The sequence below is a fragment of the Anser anser genome, assembly GCF_964211835.1.
Source record: "Anser anser genome assembly, chromosome: 1".
Classification (NCBI taxonomy): domain Eukaryota; kingdom Metazoa; phylum Chordata; class Aves; order Anseriformes; family Anatidae; genus Anser; species Anser anser.
In genome coordinates, this window is record NC_139720.1 from 99,885,145 (window position 1) to 99,909,849 (window position 24,705).

Genomic DNA, 24,705 nt, shown 5'->3' on the forward strand with positions numbered 1-24,705 from the left:
TCTCTTTGCAGGGGGCCGGGATCTGGACACCTTCCAGGAGCGTGAGGAGGGCCGGGCAGCTCTGGATGATAACGAGGAAGTGATGCGTGCCCTGCTCATCCACGAGAAGAAGACACCCTCTGCCTCAACGGTCACCGTTGGAGGTTCTGCTCCTCTCTCTGGTGCCAACGCCAGTGACTCCGAGAGCGAGACGAGCGAGTCGGAGGAGGAATCTCCTCCCCGCCCTCCTGCCACGGCCACCACAGCGTACGGGCTGGAGGATGAGGAGGAGGATGAAGAGTTTGAGGTGGTGGCAGAGGACCCCACGGTCACAGTGGCTGGGCGCCCACACACTTACAGCCAAGTGAGCCAGCGCCCCGAGCTGGTGGCCCAGATGACACCGGAAGAAAAAGAGGTTTACATAGCCATGGGGCGACGCATGTTTGAGGATATGTTTGATTAACTGCTTCCTGATGGGGCATTTTTTTTAAATGATTTTTTAAAGCCAGAGACTCCCTTGTAAAACAGAAGACTAAAATGCATCTTTCCTCCCCTGTGCGCAGGGACACTGGGGCTCGGAACTGCTAATCTCAGGCATTTTGCCCACCAGAGCGGGGGAGCAGGAAGGCTGCATGTACCAAAACAGGTAGGGGAGGACAAGTTTTAGAAGTGAGGATGCTTGCAAGGTAAAAATTTTAGGGTTTTAGGGTTCCCTGCACACAGGCACTGGTTTAACCCTCTCCAAGGCCCAGTAGCTGCCTCCCCCCAGTTGTTTTGGGTTTATTTTTGCTGCAGATTCTAGTGAACTCCATGTCCCTGCCCTCAGAGGACGTAAGTGCTCCATGGTCTGATCAGAGTGCTCTGCAGAGGAAGGTGTCAGTAATGTTACAGCCCGGTGAGGAGGGGAGCAGTGGTCTGCTGGTGGGCTCGGGCAGGGCTTGCGCCTGACCTCCTGCCAGCAGCCACTGGCCACGGAGTGGTTACTGCTAAGCAGCCCCGTGGGCAGCAACCTGTTACTTTCCTTGCTCCCCTTCTCTTCTTAGTCACTCTCAGCACCTCAAGGTCAGGTGGAACTTGAAACACGCAGAGTGAAAGCCTTGGCAAGCACACACAGTCACTTTTTGTCAGTGTAACAAAAGCCCTCCGCGCATCTGAGCTGTCAGAGCGCTCTGACTTACCAGGAGATACCTTCATTCTCCAGTAGTGCTGCCTGTCACTTCTGCCTCGCTCTGTCCAGCCTCCAGTGTTGCAGACGGTTCGTGGCGGGCAGGGCTGCAGTCAGGCAGCACCAGAGAAATAGCATAGCTAGCTTTTATTTGCAGTCACACCACGGTTGTATCATTTTAAGAGGAATTATGCAATTTTAAATTCTGCTTTGGCACGCTCTCTTCCCGCAGAAAAACATTTACCTGTGCCTGCAGAGCAATATCAGATTTGTAACGTTTTCTCTATCAATTGAAAGTGTTGCTTTTTTAAATTGTTGTGTTTTCCTATCCGGCAGGACAACAAAATGATAAAGGAATTTTGTGTTTCAGAGGGTAGGGGCAGTATTATGCGCTGCTCGGTTTCCATGGGCAGCATAAATTTGCTGTTCATTGAGACTGTAAATCTGTTTTATACTAACTATGCTTTCTAGGTTCTGCTAACCATGTAATGCCTCCTCTGTGGTTTTATTTTCAGTTTCTTGATTTTTGAACTCCCTCTTTTTTTAGTGTTTTAAATTTGCTTTTAAGTCATTTTAAGGTGGAATAAATAAATAGAAACTTGTTCCCTTTGTTGTCTTCCAGTTTGTCACGTGTCTAGTCAGAAATGTAGTTTGCCTGTCATTTCGATTTACTTGATTCAGGAAAACAGCCAAGTTGAGGCCCTCCTTTGGGGTAAGGACTATTTGAAATCCCACATAATATCTCTGCTCCACATTGTTTCTCCTCACCAGAGCTTACCTGAATGCCTCCTGTTACCTTCCTCACTTGCAGGAAAGATTCTTCATTAGAGTGGTGCTTTCGTGGGCTCTTTTTGATCAGAATCCATTCCTTTCCACCTTCCTCTGGGGATGTGTACTCTAGTGAAAGAGGTCTCACAGACTTTTGTTCCTAGTTAAAATGGTGCTATTGCATAAGATGGACTTCTGGGATCCAGTATGAAGCTTCTAGATGTCAAGCCAGACATAGCTGATAAGTCAGATTCAATGATCAGCAAGCAGAAAAAAAAGTTCTTCACCAATTCTGTCTAGAATTTAATTTCGTTGAATTCAAGGTTAACCCTGGAGAAAAACAGGTCAGTTTACAAAGAGCCAAGGATAGAATCTGAGAACTAATCCCAAATGCAGTGCAACTACTCATTCTCGTAACACACCAGCAGTTTTTAGTCTGCAAAATCAAGCTGTAGGTTTATTAGCTTAAGTGAAGAAATCTTGGTCCCCTTCCCTTCCCTTCCCTTCCCTTCCCTTCCCTTCCCTTCCCTTCCCTTCCCTTCCCTTCCCTTCCCTTCCCTTCCCTTCCCATCCCGATACTGCACATATATCCAGTATAGGCATCTGTGAGGTGGGGGCTATACCTAATAAACACTTCCCACCCCCTGCAGCCGAAGCAGGGCAGGGCACACATGCCAGAGCAGGAAGAATGGCCGCTGCTGGGAGCCCAGGCGTGCCAGGCAGCAGCTGCCAGCAGGCTGGTGCTGATGCGGGGACAAAGCCATCTGTCCTGAGGAAGGCCCGGCCGTTTCCTCTGGCTGCTGGGCCTCATGTGTTGCGTTAGCACTAATCGAATAACGCCGTGAGTGGTCCAGCTCTGAAGCCTTCCTGTGTGGATGTTGTGTCTAACCCAGTTTCTGCGTCTGCTTTCAGCCTAAAGTGCATTTTATCTGATGAGCGCGCTCGAGGCCAGGGCACCGCCGTTCAAACAGGAAAGAAAAACTCATTCCTCAAGCTGCTTCTGCTCCTCTCCCCAGAGGTCCCAGACACCGGTGCCTGTTCCAGCTGTGGGAGAGCTGCCCCTGCACCCATCACAGGGCAGGGAAACCGCAGCAGGACAGCATCTTCACAGGCCCAGCACAGAGCAGCCACAGCAGATCATGAAGGTGCTGGTGAGGGAGAGGATCGCTGTCAACACTGGAAAACAGGAACGCTTTAATCTTTTCCACCAAGTTCCCAAAAAGCAGCTTCCGCCATCAGGGGGTCTGTGTCCATCCAATTCTTCCTTCCCGTGTCACTGCCTCCTTCAAACAGATCAAACAGGCTGCAGCGCTGTGAGAGCCGAGGGAGTTGAAGATCCCCCGGAGGAAGGGCGGAAAAACAGCATCACCTCCTCCCCGAGACACCTAAAGAGCGCTGGCTGCCAGGTGCCTGCAGCAGCAGGGTGTGCTGCTGGGGAGTCTGATGGGCAGGGGGGAAGGCAGGCAGCTCTGCTTGGGGCTCTGCCTCCTGCTGCTCCCCGTTGGAGGGGAGAGAAGGTTGTGTCCGGACTCAGGCGTAAGGTAAAACTTCGATGGAGGTGGAAATTTTACAAGCAGGTGGAGGACACCAGGCCTGAGAGCTCTGTGCTGAGCAGGTTGAGGAGGAACGCAACGGCAGCCCCATCCCTGAGTCCTGCGGTGCATCAGGGGCTTGGGCGTGGTCCCTTGGAGGAGGGAAGTGTCATGAGGTGCCGCAGAAAGTCAATCCGAGCCGAGAGCAGAGCAATAGCGGCCGGGCCACCCAGGGCTGAAACCCTATACAGCCATACCTATGGCACAGCTATTTTCTCCCAGAGTTACCCAGTGAAATCTGGGCTTTTTCCTGTTCGGGATACCTAACGAGCTGCCAGAAGGTGGCTGCTTATTTAACGTCATTAATTAGACTGAGAGAGAGAATGAACCTAATTTATATCTAAGCAAAAATCAGATTTTGGAAGCTCCTGCTGTATTATCAAGAAACACATTAAGGGCAGTGAATATTTGTGCAGCCATCCTGGAAGCAGCAGAGCCTCTGAACGAGATGCTTTAAATATAATAGGTATTTTTGCTTAAAATATGTCCCTGACCTAAATATAATTTGATTTCCATCCCTTTGAACAGCTCGATGCTAATGAGCCAGGCAGGGATGGCAGCGAGGAGGCTGAGGCAGCTGCCGCACGGGAAGCGGCTCAGCTCGGCTGCAGCGCGTTGGAGACTCGGCGCCTGCCTGCCCTTGGCACGGCTGCAGGAGGAAACCTCACACTGCCCACCTGCAGGAGCAAGCAGGGATCCAGACTTAAAATCAAGGTGGATCGGATGCTGTTGTGTGAGCATGAATGTCTCTGTACAAAAAAAGGTGCATCTGGCAAGGAGGAGAAAGGGGACGGTGCCGTATGGATGTGATTAAAGCCCTGACGTGCTGCTTCTATTTATTTTTCACCTAGAATCTGTACTGCCAGCCTCTCCCATCCCGTTACTTGCTGAAAGAAGGAGGGCGAGCAGTGGTAATTTCGCAGTGAGCTAAATGTGAGCAGCGCTGAGGAGTCTGGCTCAGTTCCACCTGGTAAGCCAGTCCTCCTGCTCGGAGACATTTTTCTTCTGCACTTGTGACAATGGAAATCCGCCTGATCCAGCGTCAAACCTGCCAGACGCTGTTAGCAGGGGCACTGCTTTTCCCATCTCCTCTTGGCATACGCTGCAGGGAGCAGAAAGAGGAGGACGTGGACGGGCTCAGGGACAATACCAGTGGGCAACGCCAACAAGGCCCCCTGATGTCCTACGCTGGGGGTGCCCTCCTGGGGAACCAGCCCCAGGCTGGTCAGCCCCTTACCCTCAACTTTGCTGCTTCTCGAACTAGGTATGATTTGGTAGGACTGGATTTGATCTATTTTTTTTTCCTTTTACCCTTGTACTTTTTGTCCCTTCGAAATATTTTGAGTTGCTGAATTTGTCATGATGTTTCCCTTCGGCTTCTAACAAAAAAAAATATTTTTTTTTAATGCAAATTAGGCTGTAAAATCTTTTTAGGGAGACATATCTGCTCTCCTTGCACTGTCACCATAATTATTCTTTCTTTGCCGTACAATACTTCCTTCCAAGAAGATGTGCTTTGAACACCTCCCAGCACTCCCAGTGATGTCAGGAGATGGAAACCATCCCCATTACAGCGATGAAGATCAGAGAGAGCTGATGCTAGAGGGAAATAACGCCCTTTAGAAGATGACGCATCTTGAGAGAAATTTCCCTTTCGCACACTCTCCCAGGCCACATGGGTGCCATACACAGGCGAAGAAAAACACAATGTGCTGACGAGGGCCTCGGCTCGCAATCCTCTTAGCCTGGTGTATTCCCCTGCCTCAGAGCCCATTAGGAAGCGAGCGTGCCTACCTCTTGGATGTCATACAAGGGAGGTTGCGAGTGAGCAACCGATTTCAGCAAGAGGCCGTGGGTCCACCTGAAAGACCTGGCTGCTCCTTTGGCCGTGCTGGAAGATTCAGTGTGGGAGCACCGTGCAGCAGTGGGGGAGCTGCACAAACGAGCCCCACGCCACGTTAAAAAACACCGCCTAGTCTGAATGTTTCCTCTGAGTGCGGCGTTATGGATGTGTATGGGAAACAAGTGTATGAAGTCACGCCGGGGGCTTACCAGCCCTGCTGGAGCTTCTCTCTCTTTGGGAATGTTAATAGGCAAGGCATTTGGTGCAGTTTGGGTAGGAGCTGCTGTCAGAGCAGCAAGTAGTAGCTGAAGTTTTTGTTAGTCATTCTTTGGAGACCATCTGAAGTCCGTAATAGAAGAGTTTATCTTCACAAATGACACACGTAGCAAGCTGCGTGGATTTTTCCAGTAAGACGGGCATCAAAAGTCTCACATCTGCAGTCCTCTCCATGCTTTGTTTGTTTTTAATTTTGCATTTTTACCTCCTCACACAGTGGGCACCAGCATCACGGATGCACCAGCGGGCCCGGTGCTACCACGAAATGAACTCTGGCTTAGCGTAGTACTAATGGGCTCCTTGTGGGATCAGTAATTTACAGGCTAATGGAGTCCTCCCAAGGAAAGTTGTGAGTCAAGCCATCAGAAATACCGAAAACAAACAGAGTAAACACTGTGCCTGGAAGTGTATTTGCTCATGTGGTCAACAACAGTGCACAGGAGATGGCGTTGCAAAGAGCAGCGCCCTGCTTGTGGCAAGTGCCCAGAGTAGTTTGAGTCCGTAGTGGACACCAAAACTGCTGCTTGTCCATCTTGGTTATCATAAGAGCATTAACACTGGCAACCGGTGTTGGAAAGGACATAAATCTAATCTGCATCGCTGAAGATTCATGGAGCTCGTTAGGGAAGGAGACGTGTACTCCATGGTCTGATGGAGCTGCTGGTCGCTTCTCCCAGCCTTCCCCTTGTGTTTTCAAGAGGGAAAATACAAAAAGGTGGGTTTGCCCTTACGCAAATTCAAAAAAGACCAGAGATCTCCCAAAAAATCTCTGTTTTGCTGAGAGAACAAAACAGATGATACCCAGGCCTGATGCTCCTCCTCAGCACTCCTCTTCCCCGCCTTCAGGACGGAGCATCCAGACAGCCCCCAGGCGGGCAGGAGGCAGAAGAAGAGGCAGAGGATGCAGAAGAGTTTTGGCACAGGGCAGCGAGTGCATCTGGAGCTGGGGTCTCTCCTCTCCAACCCACCCCAAGGGTTCAAGTCGTACGGGGCACACGGGTCCACCACGGCACGGCTGCGTGTGCGGGATGCACACTGCCCGTGGAAGCGGAGAGGAAAATGGAGAGGTACCAGGAGAGCAATAAATGGGGCACTTACCTCCTCCTTAATCACAGCCCGGCCTTCAGAAGGCCTGCAGGGAGATGTAATGGATTAAATACAGGTATTAAATGAAATCTTGGAAATGTTTCCCTCACCTGAAAGGACTGAAGCTGACGATAGCACAGAGCTCTCCCAGGCTGCTGTCAGGGGCAGCTGAAGGAGCGAGGGCCATGGTTATTTGTATTCCAGCTGTGGGATTCAATCACTGAAGGGTTTTGCCCTCTCGGTGCCGAGGCCAATCCTGAAATTTCCTGAGTGTGTTTGTTGGCAATCCCAAATGGACGCAGCACAGTGTTCCTTCTCAAGTTGCTTTTAGCCCGAGGAGAAGATACATCTGCATTTCATTTTGCTGAGGGTGCTACGAGTATTGCAATGCTTTCTGGCTCCGGGGCTGAGCCCCAGGTATGAGACCCATTAGCAAAAACCCACAGCTTTTATTACAGCTGAAGACTATAGCAGCATGATAAGAGATATTTCTCCAGATGCCTTCATCAGTTATTGACACAAACTGCATCAAATCATTCAGGGGTGGCCTGAAAATACAAGTTTGGGTCTCTAGGTGCCCTTTCATCAGAAGAAGGCTCTGAAATATGTGGCTGAAGATGAGGAGTGGTCTCCATCCTGGTACCACAGGCAGCTGAGTGCGGATGGGATGCACTATTATTACAGAATCATGGAACGGTTCGGGTTGGAAAGGACCTGAAAGCTCATCCAGTTCCAACCCCCTGCCATGGGCAGGGACACCCCCCACCAGACCAGGCTGCCCAAAGCCCCATCCAGCCTGCTCTTGAGCACCTCCAGGGATGGGGCACCCACAGATTCTCCAGGCAGAATATCCCAGGTGATCTGCAAGACTTCGTCCCCTGCCCGCACTGCCAGCACTGCTCCTGGAGAGAGAAATCCAAATGACTGGTCGGGTCAATGACAGCATATTGTTAATAATATATCTCAGTGCATTTTTCCTCTCTCCTTGCTTGCACTCGCTCTGTGGTGACCACCATGCAGGATATATTGGCCAGCAGGGATTTTCGGAGCCCCCTGGCTCTGTGATGCTGCACTGGTGTGCTCCTCCTAACAACCTGACCCCAGGTCCCCATAGCATCATTCGCACAAACTCTCCCCAGAAGGATGGTTTTAGCTGTTCCCCAAACGCTGCTGTCTTAGAGGTGGAGGCCAGCCCTCCTGCCACAGGGCAGGGCAGTTCAGAGCTGGGAGCTGCAGAGGAGAGTATGGGGAAAACAAATGCCATAAACCCATAACCGCCAGAAAGCCGTGCAGCTAGCAGCTTACGCCGTGTGATTTTTAGAGCCCATCAGAGCTGAAGACTTGCTTTATGACTAAGAGAAAAAATGGCATTTCTGACCACTGAATCCTTAAAAATGTTACAAAAAGCAGTGCTTTTCATCACTCTGGGGGGTTATCCAGAATGTGTGAGCGAGCCCTGCCCCTCACGTGGCTGTGATGAGCTGGGTACCAGGGGTCATTGGCTTTCTCTGGTAGCAGTAGATGGGATGGTTGGAGCATCTTCATGACGTGTGGTCATGCAGAGGGCAGCTCTGCCCACAGCTTAAACATCTCCAAAACTAAGGTTCAAGTGCTGTTGGGCGAAGCTAACACGTCTGGTGGGGGAAAGCACACAACGTTAAATGTTATCGCCATTCCAACTATTTTCTCAATGTAAGGCTAAATTGAAGTAACACGCTTCTTAGGGACAAATCAGCAGCCATCAGGCTAATCAAATTGGCATTTAAAATAACACAAGTAGAAAATCCTGTTTAGCCAAGTAATGATGCCAGTCGTTTTATTCAGCCACTTTCACAAAATAAAGAGAATCCTTCTTCTTTGAATTCTGTGACATTATTAGTTTTCTCCAGCTCCTTCTCCCTTTCCTAGCTCACTTCCCCATGCTTTCGGAAGGTCACCGGCTAGGAAGCCTGCTTCCCACAATCCTCACTTAAAAATGAACTTAAAAATGAATAGTAAATTCATTCATCAGGTATACACAACCATTGTCATCTCATCTATTTACTTTCTGCTATGGGATGTCCAAGGATACATAAAAGTTGTACGTGCAAAATGCTCTGGCCTTCATTATTTCTATACTCTAAGCTGGAGGCTGCTTGTCCTGCCCTGATGCCACAAGTGCCAGCTGTGGTCTGGACCATCAGTCAGCCTGCACTGCCAGGGGAAGAGCAAAACCCTGCCTTTCTCAAGGACATACTAATTCTTTCATGCTGTAGAAGACTCTCTAAGCCAAAGGTGTCCCCAGGCACTTCGTTCCCAAGCACTCCCGCTGCTTCGTCCCCAGGTGCTTCAATCTGCTCAAGCACTTTGGAGCTTGTGGGAAGCCACGGCCCCTGCACCCACAGGGTGTTGGCACAGCTGCCTGCAGGGAGCTGAAGCTGAGCATCCCCGGAGGGAAGAAGGGAGCCTGCAAAGCCCAGCAGGCACCGGGTCATGGGTCCAGTGCTGCTGCAGCCTTCCTGAGCCAAACCTTTGCTCTGCCTCCTTTTGTCATTTTATTCCTGAAATTGAGAATCGTCCCTTCCTTTTCTTTGGGCTCCCAAGCAGCAGTTCTGCCTTTGCAGAGTTGTGATAGCTGGCATATGTAAAGGTGTGTTATTCCGACAGGTGCTTAGCGTCATTATCTTCCTCACCCACCACCTTTTTCCTCCCCCAGACAACATTTGGGCTTTTCTAACCACCTCACAGTTTCATGCGCAGGTGATTTACCTGCTTCCATTTCTAGAACCATCTTCTTTCTGCCCAGGAGTCCCCAGACTCCAGAAATGTTTTGACCCACTTATTTTGCTCCATACTAGACTCCTCTGGTTTTTATCCCGAGGGGAAATTTGCCCTCTCCTCTGGTCCCTGGCTGTGCCACCACCTCCACTGCCATAGCGTCAGGGAGAAGTCCATGGGCAGAAGGTTTCCTCAGAAGATCTCCATTGTCAATGGCAGTAGATTACTATCCTGCAGGCTCCGCCATCACGAAATGAGAGAAAACGAGATGTGCTCCCTCTGTGCTGGGTGTGGGGATGGGAATTAAGGAGGCAATCACTGCATGGAGCTCTGAGATACGAAGTGCTCGCTTGCTGTGGCTGTCAGACAGCCCCTGTGGGCTGGCACAGCTCCACGATATCCAGCCCCATCCCATGGGAGCGAGGCAGAGGAGGGGCTGAGAAACCTGAGCGAGGAGCACTTCCTACAGAAACACGAGCCCATTAAAACAGGGAGCAGGGACAGTTGCCAGAGTCACCGCGTGAGGGTCATGCCTTCCTCCTGCAACCAGGTGAGAAAGAAAGAGTTGAAGAGATGCTATGGGCTTGGGTACCTCCAGAGAGGCCAGACACAGCCAGGCCAGAGAGAGGTTTTCCAGGAGAAGGGGGAAGGCTGCTGGTCAGTCCTTCGCTCTCTGGGAGATGCCAGAGGACAGGTGGTGGCTGAGTTATAAATAACCTGAATTTAAATAGTCACAGGCACAATGTGTAGCACCTGTGAGAAGCCATCATCAGCCCTTCCAGTGCTGCTGGACACCACAAACCAGGACTGCATGAGGTAACAGCTACAATTACAAGCACGTGCATTGTCAACATTTGTTTTTTGTTTTTTTTTGCATTTTCTGCCCTGAAATTCACTAAATGATCTTCTGTTCCTCTCACCCATTAGGTCCAAAGGGTCTTGCTGGTGAAATATTCCTCTCTCCCCACTTTAAAATGACTGAAGTGGAAGGTACGTATGTTACTGAACTTCCTTCCAGGTGTCTGGCAATTTAGTTAATCCCAAATCACATTTGAATATCTTCTTTGATGGAGGCAAGATGCTAATCCACTTGCATAGGAAAAGGCACATGAAGATAACTGCTTCTGGGTTTCTTTTAGAACGGGAAGAAGGTCTATCAGGCGGCAAGTCGCTCCATTACGTATTTCTGATGAATTACTCTTTTCATTTTAATCCCATACAATGATGATGCAAACTGACATGCTTTTGAGGATTTTGGCCCCTGGGTTGTTGCTGGATGAGGTATGATACGTACCACTGGCAAGTGTTTGGCATACTGCATGCTGCCTGGCTGTACTTCTCACCAAAAGTGGTAGGAAACGCTTTGCAGGAGGATGTCAGTCCTGAAATCCTGCCAGAAGGAGACAGGAGCAAGGAGGTACCTGGTTCACCAAGTGACTGTGTTTGCTGTGGGACTGAGCCCCGGTTCCCAGCCCTGTGTCTCCTCAGCAGCCACGTGCTCACGGCCTCCAGGCTCCCTGCTCTGTGCCAGCCCTTCTGGAGGCAGCTTTCCTGTCCTGGAGCTGAATATTCGTCTTCTAGCCAGCTCTGCTAACTGGTTAATACCCAACCTGTGTCTAAATCAGATTCCAAGTTCAAACACAGCCATCACCAAGGACACAGCTGCTGAAGAGGCAGAATAAGAAATAGATGCAAACCAGAACGTCAGACAAACATCCTTAGACTTTGACACATGAGATGTTTATAACCCAGACTATTTACAGTAAGATGTCAAACATAATCTGAAGATGAACAAATAGTCTTGCAACTAAACGAGCAGTAGGAATAACAGCAGCTAAAAACATGTATGAGATGCCTCTGAGCCTGGTCATTTGAATTACGGCTTAGAAAGGATGACAGAAGTCTGACAGGCTCAGTCCCTTCACTTCCCAGGTTGTATGGAACTGCATTATCAGGCAATCTAAAAAATAAATACATAAAAAAAATCCAACCTGATTTGTTTTCTGGTGTACACAGGCTAAATCCCCTTGCCTTGATTCTGCCTGACCTGCAGGGTGTCCTGATCTGTCACTGCTTCTGATGGGCTTTTCTTCTAAGTAAGCTGAGCAGAGAACTTGTCACTTAGAAGTCCTTACTGGGTAAAGCTGGATGTTGACAACAGTCATTGCAACCTTGAAATCTTAAGGAGTGACTCTTTCTGTATATCCTATGCATGGGGCATATCTTTGAGCAGACCAAACTGAAAATGCCATGCTTCGTTTTGTTTGCACTCACAGCTCAATAGCAAAAGGCAAATTCCAGGCAAAACACTCCTAAGCTGAAGGTGAGGCTGTATGCATGTGTATATATGCACAAAACCATGCATACATGTTTATATATCTAGAGTATTAAATGACTTGTACCAAAAAGAAATGAGTGGCTTGCCTCCAAGACATTCTCTTGCAGGAGAGACAAGGTGTGGAATAGTGTGCCCTTACACAGGGTTGTCTTAGCTCCTGTATGCATATACAAATGAGTTAACTCAAGGCTCACCTGTCTTTAAACCTTGTGCAAAGCTGTCAGGCATAATGCTATGGCTTTGTAACTGTGATTTATTAGCACTGGAGTCTATATGCTGTCTTGAGTCTAAGTAATTTTACCGGGATTTGCTGCTAAAATGCATGGTGTTGCTAGTGCTTGCTGGCAGAAGGGGTTCATCTATTCTGTATCAAAATACGCACGTTTGAATTTCCTATCTCCATTGCTTGATTAATAGGCAACCTCAGAAGGTGGCCAGAACATTTCTCTTTTGGTGAGCTCTGCTTGCAAAGCCTGAAGGTGGAGGTGGGGAGCAAAATTGAGTCTGCGATCATGCTCTTGGCAAGGGAGCGCAGGCTCACAGCCTGGGTACTACAGCATCAGCAGGAGGCAAGTGTGTCCAATTCCTTTACAGGATGTGATTTCCATGCTCATCAAACAGTGGAAACTGGAATAAATAGAATTAATGAGCTCTTGGACCGTTGCAAAAAGTGTCGGTAGAAGTTCCGAGGCAGAAGCTGCACTTTCCCACTCCGTGTGCTCTTAAAGGAGATACTACCTGTGAAAGGGAGGACAATCCCGTTTGCATTCCACATTTTCTCCAAGCATCTCTTGCATCAAAGCCTTGTGAATAAATGAAGGGTGAGACTGGAAGCAAAGGTGGGAAGGAAAGTGCAGCTCTCCCACTGGAGAGAGGAGTGCTCCAAAAAAATCCCTGCTGAGCCTGGTGCCGCTCAGCGCTGTTACAACTGGAGGCACCTAAACTCAGTGCAATAGTGAGGAACTGCAAGAAGGGTTTCGCCATGTGGTAAGGTGAGAAAAACAACTGCTTAGCCACATAAAGCAATAAGAGCTGGTAGAATGAGCAGGGAGGGAACAAACCAACCCCAATTGTGCCTGCTTGCTGCCTCCGCTGCTTTGGAAGACCAGTGTCATCATGGATCACCCTATGAAGACTGATCAAAATTCAGAAGGGATCATAAAGGGACACAGAAGTCTGGCAATTACGAGGAGAGGAGCAGGATCTTGTAACAGCTGTGCACCTGCATACCTTGGATTGTTGGCTGCTGTCCTGCAAGTTCTCCTCACCTAACCTCAAAGGGACATATTGGCACTGTGTGGTGACAAAACCCACAAGAGTCCCGTCCCTTCAGTGTTGTTTCCCCCATTCTCACCCAGGGACCTGCCCTGTCAGTTTTCAGCCTCGAAACCCAGGACATTTTAGGGGAGTGGTATGTGCTGAAGCCACCTCCCTTCCTTGCTGAGGGGAATGATGGAGCTGGAAGGACCCAGCCATGGGAGCTCATCAGGTCCCTCTACGAGGAAAGACTAAATAGATTAAGACCGTTGCCCAGAAAAACAAACAAACAAACAAATAAGAGATGATGAAGTCCTCAGAGGAAGCATTATTCGCTTGCTTATGCAATTTCACTGGGTGCCTCTGGTTCTTGGGTGATCTGTGTGGTCACCAGGAAGGGCTCCACAAAGCCCTGTGGAGCTAATCACCGGGGGGGGGTGGTGGGGGCAGAAATCATAAAGACGTTCAGAGAGACTCGAGAAAAATCAGCAGATGAAGTTTGCTCTTAGATATGATGCAATGTTCCTTAAAGGTCCTTGCAACCCAAACAATCCTATGATTCTATGATTCAGGAATGTTTCTTTCCCTGTCGCCCTGTTCTTTTCACTCCCTTGTAAGCTTCTTCCATTAATTACTGATTAGACAGGCTGCTCATCCCAGTGGTCTCTTGCTTGCACACAATAAGGCTGTTTTAAAGTTTAAAATAAGGAGACAAGAGGCTCTGTCCCTTCCATTTTTGTCCTCTGGGGAGCTGGTAACATCCCTGGTGACGTAGCTTTGAGCGCTGGGCTGCTCATGGGACTGTGGGCCATGGCTTACAGCAAGGTCTGGCTTTCCCTTGTGCACAATGTAAAGGGGAAGATTTTTCTCTGCACATTACAGAGCTTCTGTAACCCTAACACCACCACCGACTGCCCTCCCCTCAAGAGCCGAGATGTGGGACTCAGCCTCCAAATCCCAGCCCTGATGCTGGAAACACCTGCTACTAAGATGACAGCTATTCACTTGTTTCACTGAAAGATACAGTCTTCATCGTAATTGAAGGAGCTAAAAAAAATATTTTTTAATTAATGCTATTGACAGTTTATGGAAGAAATGCAATAAGAGACACCCTTAGTGTGAGACTGAGATTAAACCAATTTAAAAATTACTTTTCCCCCTTGAAAGAAAAACTAATTAACTCAGAAGTGCTGGCAATATAACAGCTCTGAATGGTGAGTGCATATATTTAGTACTTTGGTTGTCCAGTTATGAGAAATGCTAGGGGATAGGGTTTATAACAAGTATATTATCTCCTCATCAAAGAGATGGTTTTTTCATCTGAGAGAGAGTCCAAGCTCACAGAAAAAGTCAAGCTTTGCACAAGCCATAATTAACAGCAAGGATGTGTACTGGGCAAAAGAAGTGGTTGGAACTGGACAGACGATTATTTCTCTCTGTGTTTAGGAAAAGATTTTTCGGAGTTGCATTTGCTGAGATTTATCCCAATTTCTTATTCTGGTGTCAAAGACTCCTGGAAGGAACAGAGCAAACTGGAATATTTTACCTGTTCAAAAACCATTAAAAGTCCAATTTCAGTGCGCTTTAGTTATGTTTTGTGAGTCTCCTCAAGGCTTCCTATTCTGAGATAAAACTTCTCTCCTTGGTCTTTGGTGCTTTGGGAAGACTTACTGGATCTCTTAAATAAATACGTATCTAAATGGTTCTGAGCCAGGTAAAAATGAAGTGTATGTATGTGACTATTTAGCAGAGGCACTTTGTATGCCGTCCTGGAACAAAGGCTTGGTAAAATATACAGATTTGCTCAGTACAATGAGAAGAAAACTTTCAACCTCTGTGCTGCAGTGATAAAGTCACATCTTCCCAAATCACAGAGAAAAGAAATGGGGCTGGGCTTGCTAACAGTAGTCGCACAGGGGAAGAAAAAGCATAATTCAGTAAATGAAGTTCAGAGTCACAAGCTAATTGAAGCTGGAAAGGTGCTCTAGAGGCCACCTAGTCCAAACCCCGACTCAATGCAGGCCTAATTAGAGCAAGGTATTTATGGCTTTGCCAGCTCCAAGGATGGAGATTTTATGACTTCTCTGGGCAACATTTCAATCTTTGATGATCCTTATGATGAAGCAGCTCTTCCTGCATGAAGTTAGAATTTTTCACGTTCCACCTTGTGCCTGTTGCCTCTTCTCCTACCACAGTGCATCTCTGAGAGAAGCCTGGCTCCACCTTCTCTGTGCCTTCCCATGGTAAACAGCACTAAGACCTCCCCATACCTTCTCATCTTCAAGGCTGAACAAACCCAGTTCTCGCAGCTGAGCAGCCCTCCACTGAGCTCCATGCTAATATATTTATCCATGCTAATATATTTCGGAGCAGAGGCTCTGAATGGACACAATACTCAAGATGCAATGTTGAGAATGAAAAACCTGCTTCTGCAACTGGTGTTTCCTACCCAGTGTTAGCAACATGCCCTGGGTCTCAGGATAAGTCCCAGCTGTCACAGGTCCAGGCTCTGAATAGCCTATGAAGTGCAAATGATTCTGGGCATGGCTCAAACCATAGCAAAAGCCATGAGGAGTTGGGAGCATAGGGTCACCCCTCCAGAGCTGGGGAGGGAGCCAGGGAGGGCTGACGGCAGCGGGAGATGTGGGTTTCCTTGGGCTGGTGGCTTGCCCCACGTTTATGGAAGTTGAGCAGATTCCCTCTGTGGCACCGAGTGGGCGGGTGAAGGGCGAGGGAGCAACAGAGCTAACAAGGTTGATCGTACAAAGCATCTGCTGAGCCCAAAGCAGAACTGAAGAAAAAAGCAAGGGACCGAGGAGCAACCCCCCCACCATCACCCCTCCACCGTGCTGCAGTGCTGCTGCTGCTGCTGGCAGGCGGCAGGATATCTTCACGTGGCTTGGAACAGCTTGTAAAATATTGTTAAATCACTTAAAATTCTCAGGGAGATTTGGATTAAAGTGCAGACTCTCAGTGCTTTTACTATTTATATTTGTGACTGGTGGTTTTTGTTGTTGTTGTTTTTTCCCCTTGGTTATCAGTCTGTGACTTTTCACGTATTTCTGTCACAAATCACTCACCCCAATCATTGTGTCTGAATGGACAAAGGCTGAATTATCAGGAGCAACTCCGATCCCATTGCTCATGACACACTGGGGTGGATTGAGGTGGGACTCTTCTGCCCAAATCCATCCCTCGTCCTCCAGTCCTCATGCACTCTGAGACGCCCCAGCATTACAGCTCTGCCATTTTGCTTAGTGCTTGGTGCTGCCCGTGTGGAGGCACAGGCGGCGACCCCACTGCTGATGAAGGGCTGAACATCTTTGAAGAACTGCAGCTCATGTTAAGTCCTGAAGGTCAAGCACAAATCATTCGGAGAGATGGAAATCGGTGCCTCCTGCCACCAAAACGCTGACAAACTCTGCTACTTGCAAGCAGAAGTGTCCTGAGCCTGCCAGAGGCTACCTGAAACTTTCTAAAGACAATTTCCAGAGTTCGGCTACAGGCAAATCATAGTTACAAGGAAAAATGTTAGCATAAAAAATATGAATGTCGCTTTTGAGAAAACCCAATTAGATTCCCCAAAAAAACACAACCTGTAATGCTGTGAGAGGCTTTTTGATTGCAAGTCCATCTTAATAAAGACAGGAAGTGAAGTAGCAGCCAATAATAATCATTACAAACCTTATTACACAAAGCAAATGTGAACAACAAAAAGTCTGATACCCATGCACACAAGTCACCAGCTGGGAAACAAACAGCTGATGGAGGAAGATAAAGCATTAACAAAAAAAATCCTGGGTTTAAGGATTAAGGGCAATAAGGCATTATTAGAGGATACCGAGACCTAATGAAATCCTTACTATAGTACAGGAAAAAAGGATTCAAAGGGGCCTCTTGAATCATCGAATCCGCCTGCTATCTATCTGTAGGACAATGTCATACAATCTTCTCCATGAAAATACTGATGTTAAAGAGGTTCTTTTTGTACCCAGATCCCAAGGAAGGGGTGGGGGTGGGGGGCATCAAAACCATCTTAGAACTGGATAATCCAGTTGGTTATAACCTTCTTGTGATTTCATACTTAGGTTGGTTTGTCGGCATTTCATACCCATTTTCTTGGGCAAAAACACCACTCGTCAGGTTCAGCAACTTCTCTTCCCATTGTTAGTCCCTGTAGGTCCAGTGCTAAAGAAGGCAGAGTTCCTAATCATGGTTCACATAAAGAAGAAATATTCACTGAGTATATATGTCCTGTATCTGGAAAGAAAAGGGATGTGCTCATTTCACGGGAATGTAAAAATGTTTCCTGTCTCCTCAGCAGCAATGGGGGACATTAAATAGCAACAACCTCAGCAACGTGCATGTCTGGGTAGCAGAAAATTTGCAACAAGAATATTGAAAGAAGTGCCTGAGGAGCTTCCACTGACAGTGATTTGTAAAATACATTGAAAGACAAGGCGAGCTACAAAGGACCAGCAAAGTGCTGACATTACACTGTTGATTAAACAGGGTGAACCAGGGTTGTCCTTGGAAATCGTGATGTCCTGGGCACTGCTCCCCACGGAGCACACACACAGGACGTTGTTGAAGATTGTGTCTGTGCAGCCAGTGCAGCAAGTCTGATGTCACATTGGTCCTGTGCTAGCCAGGGGCACGCCAGCAGCTTCAAACTCTGAGTCTACACCTAAGAATGGCACTGTGATGACCTGGATATCCCAAGTCCAATTAGCCTGAAACCAGACCCAGACAAAATCATGGCTAAGCAGATATGGGAGGTGAGTAAATCATTAATGAATAGAAGCACATTCAATGCCAGTCAATGCCCAAACCTATTTTCTTAAAAGCAATCAATGAAACCTCTTATAAAAATGAGTTTCATGTTTATCTGATTAAGGTAAGGCTATCTTTATAGATCAGAGATGTCCACTTGACAGTTTCATGTGTCCTTCTGCTTTAAAAATAAGAGCAATAAGGGATCAGTATGGCCTGTACTACATTGGTGAGATTAAAAACTATGTAAGAGCTCTCCAAGTAATTGTCAAAGAGAAAGAGCTTGGTGAGTTTTTTTATGGGAACCTCAAGTTCAGCCCAAAGAAGATCAAGAACTGACTTGGTTGTGATCTATAAATGCATTTCTGGGGGGAGCTGGCTCTATCCTCTGGCTAAGCTAAGTTTGTAAAATAATGTAGCTCAGACTGAAATTACACAGCTTCCAGGTCAGAAGAAAAAGTTTTGCATAAGAAGAAGCTGGCCACTAGACCAGCTCGGAAAGGTGCACAGGTATCTTTCCATCTCAATTCAGTTTAATTCCACAGTGTACAGGGGTGGTGTCAGCTCACACCACGGTACCCGCATCATTACGAGCTTCTCAGCCCACGAGATACTCAGCTCCCAGACAGCCGAGCACCAGTAAAGCACACGTTGCAGTGCAGGTGTGCCAGTCACTGCTTCTAAGCTTTGTATTTTTTTCTCAGTGGTGTATGGTGCAGCCATTGACCCCAGGGGCAGGTGTAACAAAAATCTGTGATACCTCTTGCAAGAGCAATCACCTGATTCTTGCCTGTGTGCACTGTTTTCAAACACGTGCTTGTGTTATTTTCTAGCAGCTGCTTGCAAACATTGCAGATACACATTTGGATTTCATTATCTGATCTGTTGCAAGGGAGTCACTCGGCTAGCTATTCAAGCATCATACCACATTACTTCTGGCACTGCAATTTCTGCCAGGTTACTTTGGGAAAGGAGGAATACATTAGCAAGCAGTGAAGGAGAACCAGAGCAGACCCATGGATCAAAACAGCTGGAGTTTGGGGTGGGCAGCCAGAAGCTGGTTCGGGGTAATGTTACTTTGGACACCTAATGAATAACCATTAGTAGCTGGAGTGTTTCAGAAGCATTTCTGGAGCATGTCTTTTGCTTCCATTTCAAGTTGAAGGAATCTGTTTGTGTGCTTCAAGGCTGTTCCACACTGCAAGCCAAAGCAGGAGATGGAGGCCAACTGGGAAAGTCTCATCAAAAGTGCTTGCCTAATCTAAACTAATGTGCTGAAGCTGACAGCCCCACAGGTGCACCCACTTCTGTATGCAGGAGGCTAAGGGAGCTGAATATTTATGGCTATCAAACTGCGATAACTACCTTTGCCACATCCTTTCCTTATGGGGAAGCTGCTTAACACAGAAAGTGATTTTTCCTCCACGTCATCACAGACGGTCGTCTGACTTTGTAAGGGTGCCAGACACTTGTGTCTGCTGTTACAGTGGTGGAACTTCTGCTCCTCATCTCGCCATGGCTGGTAATTACCTGGGGAGGACAACCTTGCTCCTTCTCTTTTTTTTTTTCTCACCTAAAAGGGTGATTTGAACAAAAGGCATGCAAATATTGCATGGCCTTCTTCATTCATTGGAAGGAAATACAAATACAACCAGAAGATTCTTTCTTGTATGTCTGACCATCTCCGAAAACATTGAATCTTAGTATATAGAAGTGCCTGCTTTTAATGCAAAACCAGTGCTGTGCATTTTTTCTCAGAATTTGATCCAAAGCCTGCTGAAGTCTGTGGAAACTTCTTTCATCTTTGATGGGCTCTGAACAGCCTCAGAGAGATGCTTCCCATAACCTCAAGCGTACTAGCTTAGATGTACCATGATAGGAGGATGTTTTTTTTCAAATGCCCACAGAATTAAGGCATAGAGTGCAAGACAGAGAGCATGCAAGAGAGACCTACCTACCTTCTTGTCTTACACATTTCAGCAAAACAAATAAAAACATCAGTCACGAGGTACAGGGTTGAGTCTACGAAGCCCTAAGCACTCTTGGAGGTGATTGAAAGCTCTTACCTCTCACTGCCCGCTCTGAAGAATCAAACATCCTTCAAATCCCTAGGTTTAGTGGGGCAGGAAGCCTGTTTTCCTAATCGCTATCTTCCTGTCATCAGTGGCTTTGATTTTCTTTACTCTGTTCTGTTTCCCTGAGCAGTGTGTAGCAGGCAGGGAAGGAGAGTGTCTACAGTATGCGAGTCTAAACCTTTCTGTTGGCTTATGACACAGCACGAACATGCTGTAATGGCAGGGATTTGTGTTTATCCTCAGAATTTCATTTCAATTCTTGTTCTTTGTCTGCCTGCCTCTTCTGATATTCACTGGACGCAAGGAAATGACATTGCAATAGCCATTGATATGTCAGGTAGAGATGGTTACTAGCAAAATAGAGATGATCAAAGGATGACACACTTCACGTGCATGAAAAGACATTTTAATTATTCAAAAGCAGCACTGAAGAATCTACACCCAAACAGAAGTGCATATTGTGCGGCTTGCAGGGTGCAGGGCTGCAAGTGCCCTCTGCAAGGACTGCTTGAGAGAGGGCAGCAGGGGAAGAAACGTCACAAATATGAATGAAGTTTTTCTGACTGTAAGCATGGATTGCTGCTTAACATCACTGTACATGCCAGGTTGCAGGACCACGTCCCCTTGCCATAGCTGACTCCCCGTGTGCTGTGGGACACAAAGCAAAACTCCAGTCCCTCTTCCTACCATGAGGTTTCCTCCTTACCTAGCTTCAGCTAGCAGCTTTCTTCAGGTGGGTCAGCCAGCAGTGCCCATCTTCCCCTCTGTCTTGTAATCTGCACTGAAAAGATCATGGTCTCTTAATATCCATTTTTTTTGTATGCTACTATTTATTATTTAAAGCAGTGCCTGTATTGTTTAACTCACTGGAGCATTTTTAGGATAGGGTTTCCATGAAACAGGTCATGCAGCATCACTGTGCTGGGCTGTGGGACAACAGCACTGAGGGTGGCTCCCTTCTTCGCTAGATCTTCTGCCAAACTGCCCACACATTTCAAAATAAATGCTCCCTAACATTAATCATTCCTATATGCTTTTGAAGTGCTCAAATATATGCACACGCATGTCTAGGTGTATATTTCCCTACTTCTGTGGTATGTGGCAGGAGGGTGTGATCATCTGCTAGATCATCTGTAGGGTCTTTTGCCCACTGCTTTTCTCCCCTCCATACCTAAACTGGCCACTTTCTATTGCAGATAGAGATACCTGTGTTTGATAATGTGCATGCCCAAAGCAAGAAACAATATGACTTAACATCCCACGAACACTGACTCTGTCCTTCAGCATAAAATACATTTGCTTTTCCTCATGCTGGGGGGAGAGCATCTCTCCAGGTCTCCTCCTCCCCTTACAGCAGCTGCTATTTTGACAGGCTGGCTGCTCTTTCTGCTGATCCACCCTGGTACCATTTAGTGACGCCAGCTGAATTTTCGGTCTTAGGGATCGAGGGCTGTAGGGCGAAGTATTTATTTTGTGCCTGTGGTTTGTTAGTGTTTCTCCGACTTCTCCCCATGCCACTCCTCTTCCTCGCATTCTCCATAGGTTTGCCAGAGCCCTGGGCTGTGTGTGCTCTGCAGATCTGTTTTCGTTCCCTGTCAATTATTCCTCCTTGTTTACGGTAACGGCTCATATCACATTTTATTACTGTGGCTCATGTGCCTTTCACATCCTTGCTTTCAAAACACCAAATTTATTCTGAAATGCGTCTGGTTTTCAGTCTAGCTCCTCATGGTTTCCTAAACCCAGGGGGATTTTGTTTTTGGTTTTGCATCTATTTTTTTGCTTGATGCAGCTGTGTCCGTGTTTCAGGATGATTGCTCAGGTGTCTGTGAGAAGCACAGGATTTCTCCCTCTCTTCCCTTCCTCCTTCCAAGCCTTTCTGCCACCCCTGCCCCTCCTTTCTCATCCTTTTGAACCCTAAGTGCTGCGCTCCCTCGCCAGCCATTGTGCCGAGCACAAAGATGGGATGACTGGGGTGTGTGAAAGTGCTTGCCAACTTAGATATTATCTTCTCCTGCAGGATATCACAGTTGACTCTGAGTCTCTGTTGCCACTTACAGCTGCCTTATTCTCATTTTGAGAGGATTCAGCTCTGGCAGCAGCTCAGCATTGATATCTCAGCTACTGCTCTGCCTGACCCGGGCAGGCAGAGCCAGCTTCCTCTCCCATTGCGCTGATAAAGTGCCTTGCACTTGGCCACCTGTGTCATGGCACAATTAAGCACAGCTCTGAGCTGTTTATCCACCTTGCAGCTCCTCCAAGTCCTCAAAACACAGGATTTAAAATTCATCAGATTTAAGCATATACATTTTGAGTGTTTACTCACTCTGCATCCAGGGTCTGGATGCACGTTTAATGGAAACTTCCATTTCCTTTAAGAAAAGAAGGTTTCAGATGCTGGAGCCTGGAGAATACCAACTGCCTAAAGAGGTTATAGCTGAAGAATAGCTCAAAGCTCCAATGACTCTGGCAAAACTGAATGTTATTCTTCCAGGGTCAAGGGTTTTGGGAAAGGGAGTGGGGAGAAGAAAGGATACGAAGTAGGAGAAATCCCTGGAGAGCTGAGGTTGTTACTGCTGAGAAGCGAAGGTGGCTGCCTCTATCTCCAGGACTTGCTGACTCCACCAATTCCAAAGGCTTGGGCTCTTCTTTCAGCAATACCAGGTAACTTGGCTTTCCATGACCATGGCTTCAGCAAAGCTGACAGAAAAGCTATGCTTTTGCTACCCGTAGGGGTCTATTATCCTGGGTGACTTCTAAAGCCAACTCTGTTTTATGTCCCAGAAAAGATATTCCTGGAAAAGCATCTTTAAAGAGATCAGGCTACAGGGTGTATCTGTAAGGTACCTTTGTCCTCGGAGTTGTAAAACAGATCCAGGAGAAATATGGGGACCATTTAACCTGAAGTGTGTATCTGGCTGTGGCAAGAGGGGAGAACATTTCCAGAAAGTAAGAGCTCCGTGGAGTGGAATCACAAGTGAGAAGAGTGGGAAAGGAAAGTGTTTCAAACCCTCCTTCGTGTTCCTGAAGCTGGAGGGCAGATCCTCATGTTTATATGTTGTTGTGCAAAACAGACAAATAGATATAGACAGCTAGCAGAAGTGCCGCCTCTCAGGTGGTCTTCAGCAGTGACAAAGGAAAACTGGGCAGGAGCTGGTGACTGTGATGAATCCTCTGCACAGCAGCAGGTTAATAGATGTTATCTGCTAACAAGAGATCTTAAATGGAAGAGTCTGCGACACTGAGCACCAGATCTGCAGATCTCTCTCGGCTAAATGGAAACTGATGGAGCCAGACCAGAGCACCCCAAGCTTCCGACCTTAAGTGACATGAGGCAACTGTTGCAGAGCCTGTGCTGCTGTACAGCTCCACTGAAAAACATGATACTGACTTGCAGCTTGGGCTGGAGGGACGTTTGGCACTCTGCAGGATCACAGTTGTTGGTGTCTTACAGAGCTGAGAAAACTGGATCGGGGGGGCTTATCTACTATATATTCCAATACGGCTACTCTGAAGCTGGTCTTCTGGGTTTCCATCACAGTTTTGCAGCTCTCAAGGACCTTTAAATTATCCTACACGTTTTCTGTGCCTCATTTTGCCTTTTCTAAGAGAAAGCAATAATCTTATTACAGAGGGGCTGCTAAGAACATATTGCTTCACATTTATAAATCAGTTGGAGAGCCTTCAGTTACTACAGGAACGACATGCAGACTATTCTGTTTTATTACAGTCATATGAACATTGAAACATTTAACTACTTTCCAATGAAAAGGATAATATCTATAGGAAGCCTTACCCAACAGCAGCTAGAAAACAACAAAGCAAATCACAAAACAGATCTATGAAACAATCATTTCAACATGAAGACATAGAAAAATTGGATATAGACTACTACTCAATGCAGTATGATAAAATTAGGCTGGGTAACCAGCTGAATAATCAGAACTGCTGGTAAGCATTCCCAAAAGGGAAGTGTGATCCTAAAGGTCATCTGTTGGGAAAGAATATGAAATAAGTTTTCCTTTCAAGAAAAGAGATGACTTCGTCACTGTACCAGTAATGTAGGATGGGGAACCAGAACATGAAAAACTCTATATCAATAGCTAACAAATAGCTGAGGGAATTAATAAAGCAGTTGTTGTGTAAGCAGCTACAGCAAAATAAGGTGATAAATAACAAGCAACTGGGGCTTATAATACATCTGGCAAACCAACTTAATTATATTCTTTGACAGGGTAACAAGTCTAGTGGACAAAAAATACCCCATGGTAGCTTTTTGTATAGTTCCCTGAGATGTTCTTATATGCAGATTACTTAAATTTGAATGGTACTTCTCAAACTACAGCTCTTCCAGCATGTGCCAAGTGCAGGGAAATGTGTGATGCCATGCAGAGTTCTGCAGCCAACACACAGTAATTTTAAACTATACAACTGTTTTAAAGATATTTTCTCAGTCTAGAAATTCAAAAGCCACTGAATGAAAGTGGATTACAACATATCCTCTTTCATAAGGATTTGAATCTTAAACTTCAATATTCCAGAGGCTCAAACACCCAGCTATGCAGATGCAGCCAGTATTAGAGCAGCCAGTAGAAATGATGCACACAACCTGGGTTCATTTTGTCATCAGACAGTAGCCAGAAGTTTGTTGGATGTAGAAAACTTAAGCTGTGAACAGACACCCTCATCCAAATTCATCAAAGAGTCTACTGTCCAAAGGTTCATACGTCTCTTCTCCTTGCAGCCCACAATGCCACTTGCCTGCCTGATCCCTCATGCTGAGAGGTGGAATGGTT

At 47.0% G+C, this 24,705-nt stretch overlaps 1 protein-coding gene across 1 annotated transcript in view; it reads left to right on the forward strand.

Annotated features, from left to right (window-relative positions):
* Window positions 1-1,753, forward strand: part of GTF2E1 (general transcription factor IIE subunit 1) — a 55,224-nt gene extending 53,471 nt beyond the window's left edge. Inside the window, exon 5 of the mRNA XM_083849796.1 lies at window positions 12-1,753. Within this exon, the coding sequence (XP_083705922.1) occupies window positions 12-442 (431 nt within the window). The 3' untranslated portion in view covers window positions 443-1,753. The remainder of the gene's footprint in view (window positions 1-11) is intronic.
* Window positions 1,754-24,705: the final 22,952 nt, after the last annotated feature.